The 23,974-nt window shown below is 42.5% G+C and overlaps 1 protein-coding gene across 6 annotated transcripts in view; it reads right to left on the bottom strand.

Moving 5' to 3' along the window:
* Positions 1 to 23,974, bottom strand: part of ASH1L (ASH1 like histone lysine methyltransferase) — an 85,391-nt gene that overhangs the window by 30,555 nt on the left and 30,862 nt on the right. For 3 of the 6 annotated variants that reach the window (XM_025212658.1, XM_014523332.2, XM_014523333.2), the window contains exons 4-6: positions 15,057 to 15,158; positions 8,456 to 9,197; positions 5,773 to 5,952 (exon numbers count right to left, since the gene is read on the bottom strand). In XM_025212658.1, coding sequence (XP_025068443.1) covers positions 5,773 to 5,952; positions 8,456 to 9,197; positions 15,057 to 15,158 — 1,024 coding nt within the window. Of the gene's footprint in view, positions 1 to 5,453; positions 5,737 to 5,772; positions 5,953 to 8,455; positions 9,198 to 10,881; positions 11,111 to 15,056; positions 15,159 to 18,247; positions 18,334 to 18,990; positions 19,945 to 23,974 lie in introns of those variants that run through there. The other 3 variants (XM_025212659.1, XM_025212660.1, XM_025212661.1) reach the window with 3 other exon arrangements.

The raw sequence follows: 23,974 nt of genomic DNA, 5'->3' as shown, positions 1-23,974 counted from the left end.
TTTCCCTACTTCCACCATACTAGTTATCTGTGGGCAAAATGGAGCTTATGAGAGTCCTGGAGACCAGTTCACTCACTGACAGTAGTATGGCTCCTGGGTAACTTTGCTGAATTCAAATGCCTCAGGTATCAGATATGAGTGAAAACAGTCAGTATCCTGATTTGTAAAATCCTATGGGCAGTACTTCACAAATCAGGCTCATGTATGCTTCCCATTGCACTGAATATCAGGAAGGAGAAAACCATCAAGGTCAGGAAGGGTAAAATTATTACAGAAAAGTACCCCAGTGAATCTTCCATTTCTGCTTAAAAGTAAAGCTTTGTCTTGATAGACATGATTATCATGGTACAGTATAAAAAACTGCAATAAAAATAATTAATAAAATTGAAAAGCATATATAAATGAATCTTATTATAAGAAGTCATGCTGCAATTAAACTTTCACTGAATATATTTATACTTCGAAGAGCTTTAATTTTAGAAGACAATCTGCTGCAGGACTGTTGGTAGTCTGGCTGGCAGAGAACAAGAAGAAAATCCACAGACATGAAGTTGGATGCACAGCTGGCACTAATGGCAGCCCATGGCCATTTGTTCACTACAGTACAGCGTTCTTTCATTTGTTCCAGTAAAAGAAAACAACTGCAGGAGTATGCATTCAAGACTAAGCCTGTGGAGGACTGCAGAAAAAACAATTTAAAGGCATAGCAATGAGTGCATATTCCCCTCCCCACCCCCCCAAGTGGAGGGACCTGTAACAAAATTTGGGCACAGAAGACAGTAGCAACCTTTTAAAAGCAGAGACAGGAAGGTGGCCTCTAAGATATGCTATTTTATGAGACTCTGACTCAAGAAATTCCCTTAGAAAGAAAGCTTCTTATTCTTCTTTTGGTGGACAGCTCTGTTATCCAGATGATAAGCTGAAGGGATCTTCAGACTATTACAGTCTTGTTCATGACACTAAGTCCAAGAGCATTACGCAACTTCTAAGAAACCCATGGCTGTGTTTCAAGAAGTCATAGAATTGTTACTAAATACATCCCCAATTTTGGAATCTTAGCCAAGTGAAATATTTTCAACACTATCCCCAGAGGAACATTAATCCCAAATTAGAAAGAACCATCACATAGTAACGCCCAATGCCATAAGAAGAAGTGGTCCACAGTAACTATTTTTCCCTGAGATCTTGAACAGTTATTGCAATGTAATCAATAAAGGAAACTCAGGTCTCCTTCAGAAGAACAACTGTTGGATAAACAGATAGCAACTTGTCCATAATCTTTCTTTGTTGTCAAAACTATCATCTTACATAAGAATACACTGAAGGAAGGAATGTGTCATGCATGGTACATTTGTTTAAGATATTTTTTATTTAAGTTTCCCGGTATACTGATAAATCTGAAGTGAGCACCCCTTCCTCACAGGACTCCAGATGGGCCTGACTATGTATAAGTTTCTCAAGTCTGTACTGTTTGGACATCCTGAATCAGTATACAGATCTTCATCAAAAGGCATTTACAATTTTTCCAATGGTAGCTGAGGATTGGGTAAAGATCAGCTGCACACTGATACGAGAGGTGCTACCCGAGTCGGCTGAAACTGAGAAGAACTGAATTAGACATCCCTTTAATTCTTGATTCTCTTGCCAAGGATCAAGCTCTTACAATGTCCTGCACTGCATACCTGGCATTACTCATTAAGCTGTAACAAGCCATCTATACTGAGTTGAGCTGTGTAGAGGCAGCTTGTACCATTCAACTTCTTTCAGAAAAGAAAGCAGTGGTGAATAAAAAATTGCAAGCCTACTCCCTGAAATAGTGGGTCAATGTTGACAATAGCAAAGAAAATGTTTGCACTGCCATCTTTTATCTGATGAGCTATGCCTGATCCAAAGACAGGCTTCAAACTCATCTGGAAATGTCAGCAGAACTGCCATCACTTCAATTATCCTCTCCAAACACATACAGAACTTGGGCAAGATGCTGTAGCGTGGGAAACCAGTTCTAGAGGTGCAGAAAAATCTCTGCAGTTACACAGTGCAAAAAGCAAATGGAAATAAGTGATCAGTACAAACTGATACATTAGTTTATAAAGAGCAAATGCAGAGTGGTTTCTAATGGGAATACTGACAAGCGCTTAACTGTACCGTCACTAGAGGGTGCTGTGCTATTATCACAGTCGCACTCTTGTTTACAACCAACCTCATAAAATCATGGAACAGAAGGACTGGAAGGAACCTGTAAGATCATCGAGTCTGGTCCCCTGCCATGGGTAGGAGGTAACTGGGTTCAAATGAGCTCCACGAGGTGCTTGTCCAGCCTCCTCTTGAACAGCTCCAGGGATGCACCACCTCTGAGATTCTAGGTACCCTTACAGAAAACAAGTTTTTCCTTATGTCTATCCTAAATTTTTCCTCAACTAGCTTGTGCCCATTGGACCTCGTCCTCCCAAGGGGTGCCTTTCTGAAGAGCTGTTACCCTAGATCTTGGTGTTTGCCCCTGACATATTTGTAGGTGGCTATCAAGGCACTTCGCAGACTTCTCTTACTCAGAGTGAACAGGCCCAGTTCCCGGAGCCTCTCTTCATAGGGCCTATCCCCCAGGCCCTGATCATGTGGGTGACTCTTTTCTGTACTCTTTCGAGCTTATCCACTCTCGTCCTCCCAAGGGGTGCCTTTCTGAAGAGCTGTTACCCTAGATCTTGGTGTTTGCCCCTGACATATTTGTAGGTGGCTATCAAGGCACTTCGCAGACTTCTCTTACTCAGAGTGAACAGGCCCAGTTCCCGGAGCCTCTCTTCATAGGGCCTATCCCCCAGGCCCTGATCATGTGGGTGACTCTTTTCTGTACTCTTTCGAGCTTATCCACTTCCTTCTTGAAGCGTGGTGCCCAGAACTGGACACAGTACTCCAGCTGTGGCCTCACCAACACCAAACAGAGGGGAAGGAGCGCCTCTCTGGACCTATTGGCAACACATTGGCTGATGCATGCCAGAGCTCTATTTGCCCTGCGGGCAACTTCATCACATTGATAACTTATATTTATCCTTTGGTTGACTGTCACTCTCGGGTCCCTTACAGATGCTGTGCCAGCCAGTGGACCACCACCCATCGTATAGTTGTGGTGAAGGTTCTTCCTACCCAAATGATGGACCCAGCACTTATCCCTATTGAACTTCATCTGATTGCATTGAGCCCATAGGACCAGCCTGTCAAGGTCATCTTGGACACTTGCCCTGTCCTCAGATGTGCCCGCATTTCCCCACAGCTTGGTGTCATCCGCAAACTTAATCATTGCGCTTTCCACTCCCTCATCCAGATCGTTGTTAAAGAAGTTAAAGAGCTTGGGCCCAAGCACTGATCCCTGAGGGATGCCACTGGAGACAGCCCTCCAGGATGAGGCCACGCCATGAAATGTTTTTATAGTCATGGATATGGCTGAAGTTGCTTAAAAACTGTCAGAACTACTGTATATTTCTCCAATCAACTAGTAGCCCCTGGATAAAACAGTGTGTACTAGCCGCAAAGGACCTGAAAGACTAGGGGGTAATTATGATATCCTTTAATTCTTTTTTTTTTTATCTGCTTAATTTTTCAACAATTGAACTGATCTTGTTTTATTGCCTGTGGGTTGGGAATCAGTCCTCTCCTGCATATGATTCTAATTTGACAAAGAGAAATGGAGAATCAGGTTTCCAATGTCATGCAGCAAACTTTTAAAAACTATGAGTCAAAATCCACTCCCATATCATCTGAATGTCAGACCTCTTAAATAATTTCTGCTGAAAAGAAATAGGTGCAGCTTGCTTTGGGGGAGAAAGGGTAGTTATGCATGGATCCCTTCAGAGTACCTTTTCTGTCAACCACTTAATTTACCCTGTTGAATGAGGGCTGGGAGGTGGACACAATACATTTACTCCACATAGTACTTTGCATTCAGTTGCTGCAGATTAGTCAAATCTGTCTCTACAGTTTACAAGGAGCTTGAGAATGAGTTTAATCAGTAATTTTTTGTTCTTTTCATTAAGATAATTACTAAGGGCCACATAGTAATATGGCTATGCATACTGTTTTATATTCTGGTTCACAAATAATCCTACTGACACTAATGGGGTAACTCAAGCAGTAAGAGGCTACTCAGTGGAGCAAATGCTTAAGATTATGTCCATACATATCCGTACTAAGAAGCAACTTTAACAGGGAGTTTCTCTACATTCCTGTTGGAGCTCTAACATTCACATTTCCTCTGCTTCATTCTTCTTGAGGCCTTGTACTGCAGCCATGATTGTTCCATCAAAGGACTAGATTTAATGCAAGAACAGTGGTAGCATGATACAAGAGACTGGAAAGAGAACTAGAAATCAATAACCCTGTACTGACTTTGAGCATGTTACTTAACTCTTCTGTGCCTCTCTGGTATGCAAATACAACAGTGAAAAGACTAGTATGATGCCTAATTAGACAGCTGCTCAATCTACAAAATTGGATGAAGAGTGAAATGTGCCCCTCTGTTAATAAGGGCCACTCGAGGTCTATGCAACATCTAAGTAGTGTTTTGAGAAATTAAGTGTGACTTAAATAGTGCATAGGCTCTTAACTAGCCTTCTAAACAGTGGTGAACTTTTCTCTATATTCATGCCCAATTCCTGTGAATCTAGAAATCCTCTTGAACTATTCAAAAACATCTGACAAGTCAGAGATCTGTGCACTAATCCTGCACTGCACCACCCTCTTTTGCCAGGTACTTTTTTTCTCACAAAGAAATGAATGATTCTGACAACTCCTCTGCAAGGGCAACCTTTCTATTGCAGTGGGAATATTCTATTGCCTGCAAAAATGGTAAGAAAATTTGATATTTAACACTTCATTTCAGGAAATAAACCCTTGTCTTCAAAAGAACATCCAAAGGATAGGATCACTGTCAACTGTGAGAGGATGTGCTTCCAACAACTAAAAAAAATGAATAAAAATGCAACTCTAGTTTCATTTTGGTCAAAACACAAGCCTCACTCATCCTCACTCACAGTCCTTCTCAAATATGCCACTTTGTTCTGGGATTCACTTGCTAGTGGTCTATGGAAGTCACTTGGTGTTGCCCCTTTTTTTCATTATGTGCCAAACCAGAAACTTGTGAAAACACAACACTCTCAACATAAGCAATTACTGTAGCTACTGCAAGGATTTTTTCTAATGTAAAATCAGAGGGGAAAGCAGAAGAGACATGTGGGGAAAAAACTTTGAGACTCACAGCTCTTTACATTAAACATCAAGTGTGAAATGAGGGAGATTAACATAATTTAACTATAAAATGAACAGGAAATAGAGATGCATTTTTGGCAGCTGCATTAAGTTTCTTCACTTCAAAAGCTAGTCACACTAAAGACGACTCTGTTATCATGAATCAATAAAGTGAGAAAACTAATGGCCCTTTTTATGCGGACACTGTACTCAGTTACCTGAGTATATCAAGTTCCATCAGCCCTTTTATTGGTGTGATCATTAAGACTGTCGAATGAAGCTGTCTTAATCTTCTTCGAGGCTGATACTCAGCAACACTTTCAGATTGCTGGAGGCTGCTTTCTGACTGGGGTTACATTTTACATTTTCACTGGGTCAGATTCTGATAATTATCATGCATGTAATTTTTCACAGGATTGGATTAAGTTGGTGGTTTTATTTCAGCTGCTCATTAGTAGCAGTTCTTTAAGGTTCTAGTTGAAAGGAGACAGTTTCCCCTGGAATATCAGACGGCAGTGTTTCAGTGGTACTACTTACTCTGTGGTTTTGTACACATCAGAGTACAGCCCTGCCTTCTGGTACTTCTTCTTGGGGGGCCTAGGAGCTTTTTTCTCACGCTGAGTAAGTGAAGGCAAAGGCTGCTCAGTGTTTTCAGACTCAGGTGGCTTTCCAGGGGCTTCCTGGGGACTGGATGTTTCAGCTGTTGTTTCAGAAAAGCTGGAAGAAAATGTAAAGATACTGCAACATCATTATTCCATTCATAAAAAGAAGAACAAAGAAGGTCTACAGCCTGTGGAATTGCAATGGTTTTTGTCATCACCGTTTTCGCAATTCAAGTAAAATTGTTCGTAAGTAACAGTTACCTTTATAACAAACAAAGAATTAAATCTATCGCTGAAGCATTAAAGCACAATGTCACAGACAGCTATGTTATATGTGTGCAGTCACAAACAGATGTCTAGCAAACTGTGTACATGGATACAAGCATAAGTTGTCTTTGTACTTACAAAATAAGTTTGCTTGGAAACAGAACATTTTAGAACTAATTCCATTATAACCCAAGTTCATTTTGGTTGAGAAATTGCTTGTTCTTTGTTGATAAACATTTGATGTTATTCAGCATTCTCCCAGTAGTAATTATTAGTTACAGATTTTCAGATATGGGGCTTACTTCTCTTCTTTACAGTACTATAAATAAGAAGTGGCTTCACCAGATGCTGGGGTATCTGATATGAGTCAGTGTAACTGAGGACATGGAGATACAACACATTTGCAGCCCTGTAATATACACTGGGATTGACTTTGGAGTGGACGAACGAGCAGCTTACTCAGAGGGAGCAGATTGTAGGCCGCTGTGTTGGTCCCTCACTATTAGGTAAGGCAGGGAAGCTAGTATTATGCTGCTTGCACTAAACCAGATGTGTCATGGACTGGATTTGGCCTGTGGAGATGCTCTAGCCTGCTCAGGGGCAGGCAACTGGAAGTTGGGGGTGCATCCAGGGGGAGTGGCCTGTCGCAAAATCTGGGCCCCAGCAGACATGGCAACTGTTGTCAGGGTGAGTAAGGGTGACAACCCCAGCTGCCCTGTGGCCACTTGGCCCACTGTTACTGCCATTGCTGTGCTTGACCTACCTCCCTAGCCGCTGTATGCTCTGTACTGGAACTGGAGCTGTAGCTAAAACCATGTACCCTTGGGCTGGAGCCATACTGTGCTCTAGGCTAGATCTGGCCTGCAAGGAGCCCCATGATCCAGATCCAGATCAGGATGCAAGGTAAAAGAAAAGTTTTCTGAGGATTTCCCAATCATTTAATTCTTGAGTTTTAATCAATTCAAAATTGATCTAAAATTTTTATTTTTTTAATTGCATGATAAGTTGGACCCTTCAGATTAATAACTAAAAGCCAAAAGAATAAAGATATGCTCAAAAGGAGAGTTTAGAGGATATTTTTGGAGTAATGTAATTAAAAATGAACACAACAAAATTATTAACATTATTTATCATAGTGTAATCCTTACACACTCCAGCTACCTAATGGAAATCTCAATTTATATTATTTAGGAGAGGCATACAACTCTGCTTTTTGTCATGTGCCTCCAAGAATATTCCTAGAATCTAAAACTGGGTGATGTTTGCACACTTTCTCAAATGTTAGTGGGTATGATTTTCCAGAATGATGAAGAAACGATAGCAAGGCAAAGTTTGGGGGAAGCCTAGTCTGTTTGTGTTAGAGGATGGACAGAGTGATACTTCTGGTGTGTTGTCTGTGGTGCACAGTGGCAGTTCTAGTGGTGAGGTATAGACCTTCATTCTCCTTGCTGCTTGTATTTATTTTGTGTACAGATCAACTTAAACTCATGTACAATATAGTGCTTTTGTTATTAATGTATACTGTGCATCTGTGACATGCCAAAGAAAATTCAAATCAAAAGTTTTCATAATGGACAGAACCACCACTTTCATTTCCTCAGTAGGCAACTCTTTGCTAGCCTAGCACCATCTCACAAAAAAACTTTCCCAAACACACAACTAATTTGCATTAAATGTTCATTCTGAAAAACACAAGCTCAGTGGAAGACAAGGTTCTGCCCCAATTTCAGTACTAGACAAACAGGGGACAGACTAGTTTTTCAAAGCACTGCTGAGCACTTTCCTGCTTAAAATCCTGCTCCTTTAAAGTGCCTTGGTCCACCCCAAATTACCAGTCTCTACCGAAAACCTGCCCCTATGCCTCCCTTGTACAGGGAGAGGACAACTTTGCTAAATCTTTGCAGAGATACAGTTGAGGTTGTGCTCCACACAGCTCTTCTTTTCACCTAAGGGACTCTGTGAGCCTGTTCCCTGCATTGAAGCAAGAGGAATTCTTGTGCTCTCTCCCTTTTTAGTGCACTAGTAATGGATAGCCCATAATTTAACACCAAAAGTGAAACAATCAATTATTACAATGACATCTGGGGAACTGGGTGGGTCAGGTAGGGCTGCCAGTTCAAATCCAGCCTAAGTCAGAAAGGATTGAATATTCTTACTATCTGAAAGCAAAAATTGTTCACTGCCTATGGGAAATGAATTGGTGGCCTCAACCTAGTCTATTCTGATGACAGCAAACGTAGCTGGCCAGGTATGTGGAGTGGAAAAAGCCATCTTTTAAGTGATAGAGAAATGCTTTTGCTATGACGTTCAATTGTGAACACTAGGAAGGTAAGGGAATATAATGGATTTACCTTTTATTGCTTTCCTGCTCATCTTCTGGTAAAGGCTTCTGTCTTTTCTGGGCCTGTTCCTCTTCGAGCCACCTCTTCCTTTTCCACCCTTTTCTGTGATCTGCGTTCAAGTTCACACTCTGCACTACAGCCTCAATGACATCAGTGACAGTATCAGGTCCGAGGTGTAAAGCGCTGCTGCTCTCTTCCCTCTTGTCTAATTCCTGACTGACCAAGCGAGCAGCTTGGAAAGCTTGCATTGAAACTACCGCCTGCATTGGGTACTTTCGTGGCCTGCCTGGCCTGCGCTTCACAAAGTTATTTCCTGTCCGTGACTGCCTTTGCAACTTCTTGGCTTTTAGAATTTTATTGACGTGGTCCAGATTTTTCTTAGTTGCCAAGATCTTGTTGTAATTGCACATTTTTCTAGCCTGTCGCTGCATGGCTTCAACCATGCTTCTCTTGAGATGATGTGGGGAGTAGCTGCTTGGTAATCTGTCTGAAAGATGTGAGATGCCATCACTGCAAGAGTCATTTGTAACTGCTGGAGCCAAGAGACTGTCCTGTTTCCCGAGACCTCTTTCCCTGTTGAGGTTTCGACCGGGACTAGCAGAAGGCAGAACAGATACATTTGCAATGACTGCTTCTAAGGTTTTGTCCAGAACAGCCTGGCCTTCATGCTGTGCCATGCGCTGCAGTAAGCAATCCACTGAATCATCTACAGCAGTTGCTAGCCTTGTTCCTCGTGTGGGTATTCCAATCACTGGAAAACATAAATCAACAAAAGTACACTAGAATCGATTTAATTATTATCGTACGAACACAAAAAATATCATACTGGGTTAGACTAGCAGTCCATCTAGTCCTGTGCCATGTCTCCAACAATGGCAGGAGTGGATGCTTTAGAGGGAGAGCAAGAGCATGGAACTGGTGTAACTAGAACAGTGCTGCCCAACCTTTTTGCCCTGCAGGCTGGGCAGGCAGCGCCAGGTCCATCTGCAGGCTGGATCTGGCTGGTGAGCCCAATTTAGTGGTGGGGCAAGTTAATTACATGCTGCATAAAAAAGTGCTTTCTCTTGTTAGTTTTAGAGCCTGCTCTGCTACTGTCAGTGGAGGACCCTTAGTTCTAGTATTTTGGGACTTGGTGCATAATAGTTCTCCATTCACTGTATCCATACTCTTCATGATTTTATAGAATTCTTATCATATCCCAGCTCAGCTACCTTCTTTCAAAACTGAAGAGTCCTAAGCCTTTTTACTGTCCCTGGTAAGGCACCGTGCTCTATAACCCTGATCATTTTAATAACCTTTCTCTGTACCTTTCTAATCTTGCTACATTCTTTTTGAGATGCAGAGACCAGAACTGTATATAGTGCTCAAGAGGTGGGCACAACATTGATTTGTATAATATGATAATGTTTTCCATTTTGTTTTTAATTCTCTTTTTAATGATGCCCAGCATTTTATTAGCTTTTTTGGTTGCCACGGCACACTGATCTGATGGTCTCTTTCCCAAGCCACATTACCTTGCACCTGTCGAAGGTAAATGAGTACATTCTATCAGCCTTGAACTAAATAAAATACAATAGCCAGATCCTCCTCTTGGAGACAATGCCAAATGTTATTTTTTACAGTAGCCTATTGCTTCTGCTACCGCATTGTAAAGATGCTTGTTTCTGTCACAGCGCCTTCATAAGATAGTGGCCTAGATGTGCCAGGAAGAGAGAAGCTTGTACTCTTGCCATGAATTTCTCTCATGCCTACTTCTGTTCTTCTTAATGTATGTAGATTAGCATGCCTGACTTTCCCTCCTTCATTTCCATTGGGAAGGACTAATAAGGGTGTTGCCCATTAAAGAACACAGGCACTAGTCCATAACAGTGTGCTTTGGAGTGTGTCACTTGTCTTACACAGAAGTGCTGCAACACATAGGCATGCACATTCAAGTGGGCTTTAAATGGCAAAGCCTTCAGGATAAGGATCATATCTTTGTAGGTATATGAAAATACCACGGGATGGCTAATCCAACACATTAGCACAATCATTTGTTGTTTTTCTCTCCTCAGAGGATGATCAGAATTTGGCATCCTGTCTCCAGAACTATCTGTGGAATCAAATTTATTTGAATTCAAGGGACTGAGAGGAAAAAACACAAGCAAAACACCAAAATGATCCAAACACTCAGGATTTCAAACTATTTTATGCTAGTCTTTTTTCTATAAGTTGGGAATGGTTTATAGGCTGAACGTTATTTTTAGCCTGAACAGGCAATGAAAAAGGACAGACATTGTATATCCTCCTCAGGCTGCAGGCCCAGCATGGGGGAAGGGCCGCCTGTCCAGTTCGGAGGCTGGGAAATGCATGATTCTGCAGTGATACAAGCATAACAAATCTGCTCTGACTTTAATTCTGCTTCATTTAGAGTCAAATAAAGTAACTTAGCTCACTTGCATCTCTACAGGCTCACACAGATGTAAGAGTTGTAGCAAAACAGCTGCCGTGTGTCCGAGCTACTGTCCCGTTCCCTTTTAAAAGAGCTGAAATGCACAGTTATCCATACTCCTGCTTCTTTAGCCTTAGAAGTCCATGATAAATATAACGCTAATGAAACAAAACGCAGTTAAGAAATGCGTGTAGACCAGGGGTGGGCAAAATGGTAGATCCAGCTGGCGGCTGGACTCCATTTCCCAGCAGCCCCTGCCCAAGTCATTGCAGCAGGTTTCCATGGAGATTCCAGGAGGTGTGCTGCTGTGACAGTGCAGGGCCACGGTTTCCATGGAGACCGGCCCAAGCAGTGCTGGCAGGGCACCTGGCTAAGCAGGGAGCTGCTCCAGGGCTGGGCCGGGATTCTGCAGTGGTGACAGAGTGGTCCGCAATCCATTGGCTGCATGCTGTGGGCAGGGGCGTTCAGGCAGCAGACCATGGCTCTGCCCCGCTTCCTGCACGCCCCAGGCAGGGGCAGGCAGGCAGTGGATCATGACTCTGCCCCAGCTCCGGACCATGCTGTCACCGCTGGAAAATCCCAGCCCCAGCCCTGGAGCAGCTCCCCATCTAGCCATGTGCCCTGCCAGCGCTGCTTGGGCAGGTCTCCATAGAAACCCTGGCCTCCTGGGGTCTCCACGGAAACCGACCACAGTGATGTGGGATGGGGCTGCTGGGAAATGGAGTCTACCGTGAGCCGAATTTGGCCCGCAGGCTGAACTTTGCCTGCCCTTGTATAGACACTACTGATAACACTTCTCTAACCTGGAATACCTAGCTGGAACAATTTTAGCTCATTTTCTACAACATAAATATTACATGCTGTGCATCTTCAGGTGCACACACATTTGGAAGAGTTTTCAGATTGGCTATACCGATTGGCACTGTAAGAAGGGATTTCCAAGTGAACATTTTTTCCCCAAGGTTGGCCTGTTGGTTCTTAAAGATAAGATTTATTAGCTCTCTGGAATTAAACAGATGTGCTGTCTTCTTGTGGTGCCTCCCATGAATAGCTATAAAGCAAAACTACAAGTCACTACTAAGGCAACAGGACTTTTGATTTTTTCCAATTTCAATACACTATACTTTCCAATTTTGATATGCTAAGTACCGGATGAGCCAGACCACTCTGATCTACAAGGGAAAGCTCGACTGTTCTTCAACTTAGTGCTGAAGGCTATACCTCACTCAAGCAATCAGTGCTGGAATGCATCACAAGGGAAATGAAACCACATGAAGTTCTTCTACAAGAAACACATGCAGAGCGCCTGCGGAAGATGCTCTTGAGTGACAGGCTTGCAGACTCTGTAGACAGCAGGATCCATGGCCTTGCTACCTTTATCAGAAATGACTTGCCATACACTACCAAGGGACATAACACCTCCCAGAATGCAACAGAACATAGCGCTGTCCAGGTCAATGATATTATCACTGTTAATATATACAAGCCACCCTCTGCTGCGCTGTCATTCGTATCCCTGCCTATTTACAACCAGACAGCTTTACATACAGGTGACTTCAACTGCCAACACTAAAGCTGGGGATGCTCCATTAACAGTAGTAATGAAGACAATCTTCGTCTCTGGGCAAGCCTCAATGACATAACCCTCATATATGAGCTGAAGGAGCCATGTACCTTCCACTCTGGACACTGGAACATTCAGACAAACCCAGATCTTGCCTGGCAACTTTAGTAAAATACTGAGAAGAAAAATACTTGACAAGTTTCCATCATCTCAGCTCATACCCTCACTTATCAGCACTGCTATGATTTTTCAACCCACACCATCCAGACTATTCCCAGGATGGAACTTTCGGAAGATGGATAGATGGATTAGCAGAAATACCAATTACAAATGTGCATTTACAAAATCTGAAAATAATTACTGGCAACTACTGAGATCAAATCTACTTAAACTGCTAACTGTAAGGCAGCAAATGGTAAAGAGCTGTGGTATTTTGGTGTAGGACTAACTTTTACAGGAAGACACCAGGAAGCACCACTGTCAACAAGGTTTGCATCTTGCTGCAGGAGGAAGACTGCATATTAGCTGACAAAGATAAGGCACAGACAGTTTAAGATAAATATTTGTGTTCACCAGTCCAAATCAAGTACTCTGGAGACAAGAAAAAGAACATTAATGAAAACATATGACTTACTGCAGAGCTTCCAAGTAACAAATCTACAAGGAAAAGTGACAATGGTTTTCAGACCAGAAGACAATTTAAATGAGAAGGAATCAGCACTTCAAGTTCTAAAAATCTTTCTATGGGAAAATCACTTCCTAAAGGCCTCTGGAAAGAAATCAAAGTTAATTTATGCTAGGTCACAGCAGTTAGAAGCAAATGGAAAACACAGCACAATTCACTCTCACTGGAAGCAATGGGAAGATTCACACTTTCTGCTTTCAATTTGAGATGTAATATTACAGACAAAGAAGTTAACCTCAGCTTTCTTACAGCCCTTGAGATAAACATTAAGGAAATAGGAACATCTCTGGGATTCCTTGTAGAAACACCATCTGTTTCGTAAACTTGAGTTTTGTAAACAGCTGCACTAACCAGTGATAACCAAACCACACAACCCTACACATTTTAGGACATGCAGTCTGTGGCCTGTCCTTGAACTGGTATTCCTGGTTTGAAACTGACCCCAAGGGATCAGACAAATAAACTGTATGATCCTAATGACAGCTGCAGCCCTGGTCATGCATGCCTGGAGCACTTTGTAACAAAGCAGCCTTCTATGACAAAAACCACTGAAACACACAATATGCTCAGGACCTAAAAGACTCTAAAAGCAGAAATGGTAATACCAGCAATACCAGGGGCTTGTTCTTTTTGGTGCTGATAAAACTGCCCTTCAGTCTTCTCCCAGTGCTTTTCTTGTATTAGAAATAATCTGAACTTCCAATGTTCTTCAATCTACAACTTGATCCACCAGCTGGATAGGACATCTCTGCTCTAATATGTGGCCATGCTCACAAATGAATCTGTCAAACACCCTTGTTCAGACTGAAAAGGAGTTCAACAATCTTGGCATACTCCTGGACACTTGTCACGGAAGCCACAACAAAATGACAATAAAAAACTTTTGAAATGGCTGATAGTTACACCACTTATCTAATTTCTGTTGTACGAGATGATCATGTATGTTATCTGTTGAAGGTTTACCATTTTATGTAGCCCTTCAACTACTGCACTAGTAGTTGAATGACAACTGGTATTCTATTTACACAGCGGAAAACAGGCATACTACTAATCTAAACTGCATAGCGACACAACTCATCCTTGCATTTTAAGGCATCCCTTGCTGTATTATTAGTTTGAACCACTATATGCGGTAATGTCCAAAAGCTACAAGTAAACTGGTCTCAATTGTGGTAGGAACAGTATAAACTTAAAATAAATTATAGTAACATGACCTAAAGTCCTAATATTCTTAAATAATAATAAAAAGATGATGCTTGAGAGACATGAGAGTTGAAAGATGACCACTGAGATCCCTCCCAACCCTGTAATTCTACAAGAGACAAACAGGCCAAAAATAAAAGAATGGGGAAACAGGGTAGAAATACAATGGGATCTGCATGATTCCTAGGGAGGCGAGGGAAAGAAACAGCCTCAGGAAAGGGAACAGACATGGCTAATTCCAGTTCAAAAGGTGACTATGTCAAAAGATACAACCAGCTAAAAATGGGGTGAACAGGAAACAAGGCTACTATTTAGCAAAATTAACTGTGACAGTCACTGTTACTTTAAGAAAGGCATAGTACACAACCAAGCTTTAGGACATGTCTACAATACTGACTACAGTGCAGCACAGAGATTTGAGTTAGCTTTAAAGGATGGAAAAATTCTAGCTACAGAAGAATGAATCTTCCCCTGGGCTTATCTACCCTGCATTGAACTCCCGTTACCATGGTTAAACTGCTTCTGGCACCCAAGCTCCTTCACTGAAAGCTAGCTCAGGTATATCTGCAGTATAGACATGCCTTTTTTAGGGGTAGGAGAACATGGCATCCTCATGTCTATGCTACAGTACCCTGAGGGCTCTTGTGGCACTTCTGCTTTGGCTAGACATTGTAAAGCAGCTATAATCATAGTAGCCTGAAACACTTAAAGCCCAAATATTACTTGCCTGTAGAAGATGTGCTCTCAGACGCTGATCTCTTTCTGGAAGGGCTGCAATTTGTGCTCTCTGACTGTCTCTGAGAGGGCTTGTCTTGTGTTGGCAGAGTGCCTGAAAAGCACAAAAGTGAAGAATAAACCACAAGAACTTAAATTCGCTTAAATCGAGCAATTCCAAGGAAACACATTCCAGATGCCAAACGTTCAAAGCAGGACTATATGTGCTAACATTGATAACAATTGCCCATATTGGGCATCCAGGTGTGGAAAGGCAGAATTGGGTCAACCAGGGCAGAACTTTTCACGTTCCAAGTCCAATAACTAGCTAAAAATATACTAGCAAACACAAGCCCCCAAGAAAGAGTGGATTATTTTACATCTGAACCTTTATTTTTTACTACAAAGTTCGGTTTTTTAAGGGCATAGCGTCAACTTGCATATCAAACACAGTGTGCACTACCCTTCACTTTGCAGGACACTAAACAGCATTACATTAATTATGATATCTGCGTACAGACAACTTTTTGTTTGTTTTTTAAAAACATGTACACATACAAATATCTGCACCTGCAAAGTGCAACACTTGTATGTATGAGCAAAGGAGTTGAGACCCAAATGAAAAACTGGCCCTGAAGGTGGAAAACCCTGGCCTAAACCTGGAGAACATACAGCGCTCTGGATAGTTTTGAAGGAAAGCAGCTCTGTGAAACCTGGATATACAGACAGTCAATTTGTCTTCTACATTCATGATCACAAACTCCTCCAAGACTGTTTCAGGCTGGACATAAGGAAAAACTTAACTGTCCGAGCTCCCAAGGCCTGGAATAGACTGCCTCTAGAGGTGGTGCAAACACCTACTCTAGATTCCTTTAAGAAACAGTTGAACATTTATCTTGCTGGAATTCTTGGACCCCAGCTGACTTCCTGCCTCTGGGGCAGGGGGCTAAACTCGATGATCTCCCAAGGTCTCTTCCAGCCCTAATGTCTATGCAATCTATGAATCCAGACATCTAGTCTTGAAAGGAAAAAACAAATACACATTTCAGAAGAAATTCACTGGGTCTTGTCTCTAGCTTCACACCATAAGAAAGATGGATTGTACTCTAACAGCATGACAACATTAACAACTTTCTTCGTTTGATGCAGGTCTAGACTATACAAGTGCATCTTTTCAGTGGCTCTCTCCCTTAAAAAAAGCCCTCAGTTCTGCCCTACAGAAACAGTCTGTAGACATTAGGAAGATCCAACCCTTTTCCTCTCCACAAAGAATTGTTTATGAGTTATGGGCATAAAGAGAAAGCAAAAATGATCCTTTAGACCCCTACTCTCATTTCTAAAATGTTGATGTGTGGTTGAAAGTCTCAATGAAAATGTGGCCCAGTTGCTAGGTGAACTCCATGAAAATTTCCATCCTTGACAGGCAGGTATTGGTTATATAAATCTAACCCAGGTTCTTCTCTCTAGGCAGGATCGCTCCACACAAGCTGCTGCAACTGCCATATCACAGAACACCAGCACCAGGAGGCATATGGGTTTGACATTTATGGCGCCTACTTTTTCAGTTCCTCTAAGAAGAAAAGTTCTTCCCTGAGCAGCAGTGAGAAGGACCCCAGAGGCTCCAAGGTCTGAGACAAGAGTACCAGGATATTTTAGTAGCTGATAAAAAATAAGTAGTCAATTAGTTGCAGAGCTTCATAGTTTCACAGTTGGTAGGGTCAGAAGGGACCTGAGCAGATCATCAAGTCCAACCCCCTGCCATGGCAGGAAAGAGCACTGGGGTCAAACGACCCCAGCAAGGTGTTCATCTAGCCTCCTCTTAAAGACCCCCAGGGTAGGAGCCAGCACCACTTCGCTTGGAAGTTGGTTCCAGATCCTAGCCGCCCTGACTGTGAAGTAGCGCCTCCTGATATCTAGCCTGAATCTACCCTCTGCCAGCTTGTGACTGCTATTTTTTGTCACTCCTGGTAGTGCTCGAGGGAACAGGGACTCCCCCAATGCCTGCTGGCCCCCTCTGACTAGTTTGTAAACGGCCACTAGGCCCCCCTCAGCCTTCAAGGGGGGCTTTATAGTCCCTGGCTGTGTGTGGCCCCCTGTGCTTTAAGAGCAGGCAGTTGAATGGCATTGTTGATTTAAAAAAAAAATCAAATCAAGGGGCTGAGGCCCCCCTCAGCCTTCTCTTGTGGAGGCTGAACAGGTTCAGGTCCCGTAGCCTCTCCTTGTAGGGCCTGCCCTGCTGTCCCCAGATCATGCAGGTGGACCTCCTCTGGACCCTTTCCATGTTGTCCACATCCCTCCTGAAGTGCAGTGCCCAGAACTGGACGCAGTACTCCAACTGCAGCCTGACCAGTGTTGCACAGAGGGGGAGGATCACCTCCTTGGACCTGCTCGAGATGCATCTGTGGATGCATGACAAGGTGTGGTTGGCCTTCCTGACTGCGTCCCCACACTGTCGGTCCATGTTCATTTTGGCATCAATAATGACTCCAAGATCCTTTTCTGCCTCTGCACCGACAAGAAGGGAGTTCCCCAGCCTGTAGGTATGCTGCTGGTTCTTCCTCCCCAGGTGCAGCACCTTGTACTTGTTAGTGTTGAACCCCATCCTGTTCTCATCTGCCCACCCCTGCAACCTGTCTAGGTCCGATTGCAGCCTATTCCTCCCTTCTAGCGTGCCCACTTCCCCCCACTTCTTAGTGTCGTCTGCGAATTTGAACAGGGTGCTTTTTAACCTCTTGTCCAAACTTGCTTTACTGTATATGTTTGCTTTTACCAGGTAGTCATTAGGGATGGCCATGCCAACAAGTGCTCTCTTTGGACTAGTTTACCCACAATGGCTCAGTCATACCAGCAAGATCCTTGTGCTTTATAGATTTATCTTAACACAAAGCAAAACAAAATGCAACACCTCAAGCAACTTTCACCTTAGTCCTGACAGCTTGGCTGGCATGGGAAGCATGCAGATACTAGCGAGATGAGTGCCCTGGGAAAACCTCGATATAGTGTTGCTGGTGACAATCTACAATGAGTCTGTGTCAGTAAAGATCTTGGAAGCTTCTGGAAGGTACCTTATGGATGTAGTGCTTAGAAGAAGACTGGCTATTCCAATGTGAACAGTCTCTCTGAGTGAACAAATTTAGCGTTAGAGGTTTCATATTGGTCTTTTCATCCCTAATTAGCAGGCTACAAAGAAAGCACACCACTTACACTCTAAACCAGGACCAGGAACCTGTGCCAAAGTCAGACATGCTGCCTCAAGACCTGCATGTGTGGAAATGGGAGAATCCTGGGACCTAGGGGAAATCATTAATTCAAATGCAGAACACACTTTACTTCCTACCAAAACCTTTCATCTAAATGCATACTTCTCGTCTCATCTCCAAGAGCTCTGAATCTCAAGGGTTCTCTTTTGTATGACGACATCTAGAATGCCGGCTCATGGAGGAGAAATTCTGGCGTTTCTTTGGGAGAGAATTTCACTATCAGACAAGTTATTTGGGATTGCAACTAATGTATATCCAAAGTATGTCCTTCTTTAGGGGGCACAGAAATTACACTAAATTTCCTGTTAATTTGTTGAGGAGAATTAAATGCCATAAAGCTTGATATGGCACTTTGCTGCATACTGCACTCCCGGGAAGATTCTTAGACTGTCCCAAGCAGTGTCATGGTAGGGAAACAAAACAAAACAAAAGTGGAAATGGCCATTTATTGAACGCTTGTCTGCCCTTCAGGATCATGGAGGTGTCAGTAGTGAGAAGAAACTGTACAAATCTTAGGTGTAGTCTGCTAAGGTTCTAGCCTAGTGACCATTTTAAAGTCAGTAGTCTCTACAGAGGGAATATTAATCCAACCTGAACTCAATACCAACTCCATGTGAACTGCTTTTCCTTGAGAAGTTTATAGGACTCAACAGGTATTGCCATGAGCTCGCATCAGAATGTTCCTACCTTAGAGAAACCTGCAGAGTAGATGAGTAGAGAATGATTTTCCACCTCTTCTCCCACAGTAAAAGGACTCTTTCCTGAGACTTAGAAGGAATGATTACTAGAAAGAATTGCAAATCTGTAGGCATAACTGGTTGGAGAAATTTTGAGTGCTGTCTAGTTTGCAAGGCTGTTTGTGGTTGCTGACAGCCATTAGACTCCTCATCCTGGCAGTTTCCCTAACATCACAGGTCACCCACACCTTTGTTTTACTGACCCCGAATGATCGGAGCACGCAGTTAGCCCTCAGTGCATACCCCAAGTAGAGCTGCTATTACCTGCCTATTAATTTTTTGGCCTCAAATACTACTAATGAAGATTCACTTGCCTTGCTACCTCATTGCCCTTATTTCCAGGTCCTAGCCAGTATGTGCTGTGTTTGCTTTCATGGCCCAAGTGTTAAAAACATATTCTCTGCTAGCTCTTCCCTTGAAAAGAAGCTAATAAAGAGCGATTAAAGTGTTCTCTTTCTGAATATTCTAAACATGGGCATGTATAACAGATGGGATCTACTATGGCGGGGAAGTGGGGCTCCAACATGTAAGCCACATGCTACCCCAAACTGGGAAGGATTATTGTCAAGTCCAGCAGGGGGAGCCCAAGCTCTTCAGGATCTTTTTCTGGCCAGCTGCTGCAGGCTGACTTGAAGACCCAGGAAAACAGACCCAGCCCAATAAAGTGGCACCTGAAATTGCTGAACAATCCTTTATGGAGAAGAGTGACAGTGTCAGAGTGATGATGTAGCCACAATGATCGAGGACTTATGCAAGAGAAAAGGATTTTAAGGCGATATATTTCACTGGCCCAGCTGCATGGTCGGAGTAAAGTTTTAAAATGCAATGAATTCTTCATCAGGTCCTTTACTAAGAAGACATCTTCAATGAATGGCACTGAGGTTCTAATGCTGTGCATATTCAGGCATTCAGCAGTCCTTTCCCCTGCTTTGATGCTGGATTATAATGTGTGGGGAGCACAGTGAACTGCAATTTAAAAAAAAATATAACTGGATAGCAATATGTTGTTGGAGTCATGGGAAATTACAAATACAGGCAGTCAGTCTATGCTTGAAAAGCAGGGCTTGCCAGTTTGAATTCACTTTATCTCATTATTTTAAAATATCAGGTGGACAAGATATTTCTATTTGGATGGGAAACATCCAAGGGAAATGTTGGTTACTGCAACTTGTGCCTCTTTTACACTTTAAACTGTTGTTTACAAGCCTGAAACAACTATTCCTAAGAGAAAAAGCAGGGTTTGGTGTAAAAGAATGTCACTATTTTTAGATGCAAATATGCCCATTACCTTTGGCTGACAATGGCTTGTATCAAATATGTTTAAACTTAGACTGATCAAAAATGAACCATTATGGAGAGAGGGGGAGAGAAAGGGAATTTTCTAAATATAAGAATAACTTCTAGAGAAATAAAATATATCCAAATATATTAAAAGAAGGCTATAGGAGAAATATAATAGCTGCCATTAGACCGCTTAGTTTAGAAAAGCAAGAGAATTCCTGGAGGATGTCACTAACGACTTACCTGCTTCTTTAGGATATAGGGAGGACATGGGATGAAACTGTTTTGCAAAAGTAACAGGCTATGTTTCAGTCACAGTGTGAATCCAAGTTATCTGTATCCAACAATGGCAGGAACTGCACCCTCTAGCTTACTCTACTTACTGGTACTTTCTCTTTCACCAGCTCCAGTCTGCTTGCAAAAGTAAGTAGGCTTTATTGAAAGCAAAAACTGGAAGCAGCAAGGTAAAAAGGAGCGCCAAATTTCCTTTATGTTGAGGCAAGCCAGATGTGTGCCAGCAAGCTGGGGAGTGTGAAGCTCTCTGCCCTTTGGGAAGGGGAGAGCAGTCTTCCAACAGTCATCAGATAGGGAGATGGAGGTGGAAATATTTTGAAAGAACCTTATTTTAGAGAGGTGAAAAATAAGAAGGTTGAATTTAGTGATTGGGAGATCCTCATTACATACCTTTCATTGGTATTTTAGAAACCCATTAATCTTCAGGATCCTAAAAACAGTGACGAATTGCTCAACCTGCTACCTCTTCCTCTGATGTAAAAAGTGACTATGAAGAGAGTCTACGAGAAATCTTAGATATATATTTGCTGAAAGCAAGACTAAACTCTTGTCATTTGATTTGCTTCCATACCTTTTCTGTGATATATTCCCTGCTGATAAGAACAGCTGCATAGCTGCTATATCACTGAAAAGCCCAAGCAGCTAACGAGAACAATGAGTTTATGGATAATAAGTGTCCAAGGCACAGTCCAGTCTTGCCATTTAAAGGTGGCCTGCAAAGGTTTGGTGATTTTAAGTCATGTCCTACCTGCTGATGCTAGCCATAAGTAGCACTGAACACACAAAACTGACTTCCTTTCCAAAATCTTCTCATCCTCTGTAAAATCCTGACTTTCTGTAGCTGTCCCAGAATCCATGTTTCAGTGATGACAGTTACTAGCTGTTCTGTGAGATTTCTGGTATTAGAGATATCTGGGAATGATGCAAACACCTCTCAATAATGTACCATGCTGGACACAAACTTTTTGTGATTGATGAGAAGACTATTGCTGTACAAAGGGCAGCATGTGGATGGGACTGTTTATAATATTGTGGGTGGCCTCTAGGGACCATTAAAACAATTGTAGAAGGCACTCCCTTTTGCTAGTCTCCCTTCACACCAGGTAATTTAATTATATTGATTCAGTCTTCTCTCCACCGTGCATATAACTAACATGTAATTTAATAAAATGAACCTTCTTTACTGGTCTACAAGGTCCTTTTCTTCCACACTGTTTTGCAAATTATGCATATATTAAAACTTTCAGGAACACAGATTGTGAATCTGAAATCCTACCAAATGGAGGTAAAAGCACACATGAAACAGCCACTTATATTTTTCAAAAGGGTTATGATCAGGGTTCTTGTTCTTAGTCTTCCAATGTATTGCACAGTTTATATGCAGCACTAGAAGATTCTTGTGAATCAAGTCAATGCTGAACTAAAAGCTGCTTCCACAATGCAAACAGCTGTTTTCAATTGTGGGAAATACACTTACTGAATGTAATGCATTTCATCTGACTCACCAATTAAATGCACTACAAGAGGGAGCGTGATTCAGAGCCTGCACCAGCAGGTTTTTAGCCTAAAACATCTCTGTTTTTCCTCTAATTAGGCTGTTTCTCATAAAACCCAAGTCAAACCATTCACTGTAAAGGAATTCCTCAGGAAATTCCCAGACCTACACTAACCACCACAACCAATTTTCTGTTCCTCTTAGTCAAACTTAACTCCTTGAGGATGACTTAATAGTTTGATGTTTTTTTCAACAAGCAGCCGAGTTTTAAAATGATTAGTTTCTAAAACTAAAAAGTTTCAGTAGTCTGCAAAAGAGACAGAAACACTACAATTTTAATTACACCTGAGCACGTATTTCTATTAGTGTGGTATGCAGTGCATTTTAAGCATCGTAACTTAAAATGGAGCCATTAGGTCATGGCACAAATATGTGCCTCACAAGCAATAATGAAATACAGTCAATACCTGCTTATAGCAACAAGTCAGTGTACTGATGTTATGTAGCTCTTAAGTGCTACTGTCCTAGGGTGGACCATGTGTGATGCAGAAAATGCTCTCAGGGAAATGTGTGTAAGAGGTGGTTGTTTTTACCAGGTATTCCTAAATGCATGCGTTAACCGTATGTCTTTAAAAAACAAAATCAGAGGTGAATGGAGATAGAATCCTAGAGAAAGAAAGAAATCACAGAAAAAGTAGGGTTGGAAGGGACCTCAGGAGGTCACATCTAGTCTAACCCTCTGCTCAAAGCAGGACCACCCCAACTAGATCATCCCAGCCAAGGATTTGGCTACCCAGGTCTTAAACACCTCCAAGGATGGAGATTGCACCACCTTTCTGGGTAACCTGTTCCAGTACTTTACTACCCTCCTAGTGAGAAAATTCTTCCTAATATCTAACCTCAACTTCCCCTGCTGCAACTTGAAACAGTTGCTTCCTGTTCTGTCATTCGCCACCAGTGAGAACAGTCTAGCTCCATCCCTTTTCAAACCCCACTTCAGGGAGTTGAAGGCTACTATTAAACCCCTTCTCAGTCTTCTCTTCTGTAGACTAAATAAGCCCAGTTCCCTCAGCCTCTCCTCACAAGTCATGTGTCCCAGCACCTGAACCATTTTTGTTGCCCTTCACTGAACTCTAACATTTCCATATCCTTTCTGTAGTGGGGGCCCAAAACTGAACACAGAACTCCAGATGTGGCCCCCCTAGTGCTGAATAGAGGGAAAAATCACTTCCCTCGATCTGCTGGCAATGCTCCTACTAATGCAGCCCAGGATGCCATTAGCCTTCTTGGCAACAAGGGCACGCAGCTGGCTTATATTCAGCTTCTTGTCCACTGTAACCGCCAGGTCCTTTTCTGCAGAGATGATGCCCAGACAGTCAGCCCCCAGCCTGTACCAGTGCATGGGATTGTTCTGTCCTAAGTGCAGGACTTCACACTTGTCCTTGTTGAACCTCATGATATTTCTTTTGGCCCAATCCTCCAATTTGTTGAAGTCACTCTGAATCCTAGTCCTACCCTCCAGTGTATCTACTCCTCCCTCAGCTTGGTGTCTTCTGTAAACTTGCTGAGGGTGCACTCTATGCTATCTTCTAGGTCACTGATGACAACATTGAACAAAACTGGCCCCAGGACCAACCCCTGGGGCACTCCACTTGATACCAGCTGCCAACTAGACATCACATTATTGATTACTACTCTCTGAGTCCAATGCTCCAGCCAGTTTTCTATCTAACTTAGTCCATTCATCCAGCCCATATTTTCTTAGCTTGCCTGCACGAATATTCATAGTTTCATAGTTTCATAGTTTCTAGGGTCGGAAGGGACCTGGGCAGATCATCTAGTCCGACCCCCTGCCATGGCAGGG

Source organism: Alligator sinensis, unplaced genomic scaffold, assembly GCF_000455745.1.
Source record: "Alligator sinensis unplaced genomic scaffold, ASM45574v1 scaffold1165_1, whole genome shotgun sequence".
NCBI lineage: Eukaryota > Metazoa > Chordata > Crocodylia > Alligatoridae > Alligator > Alligator sinensis.
This window is presented reverse-complemented; position numbering and strand designations above follow the sequence as displayed.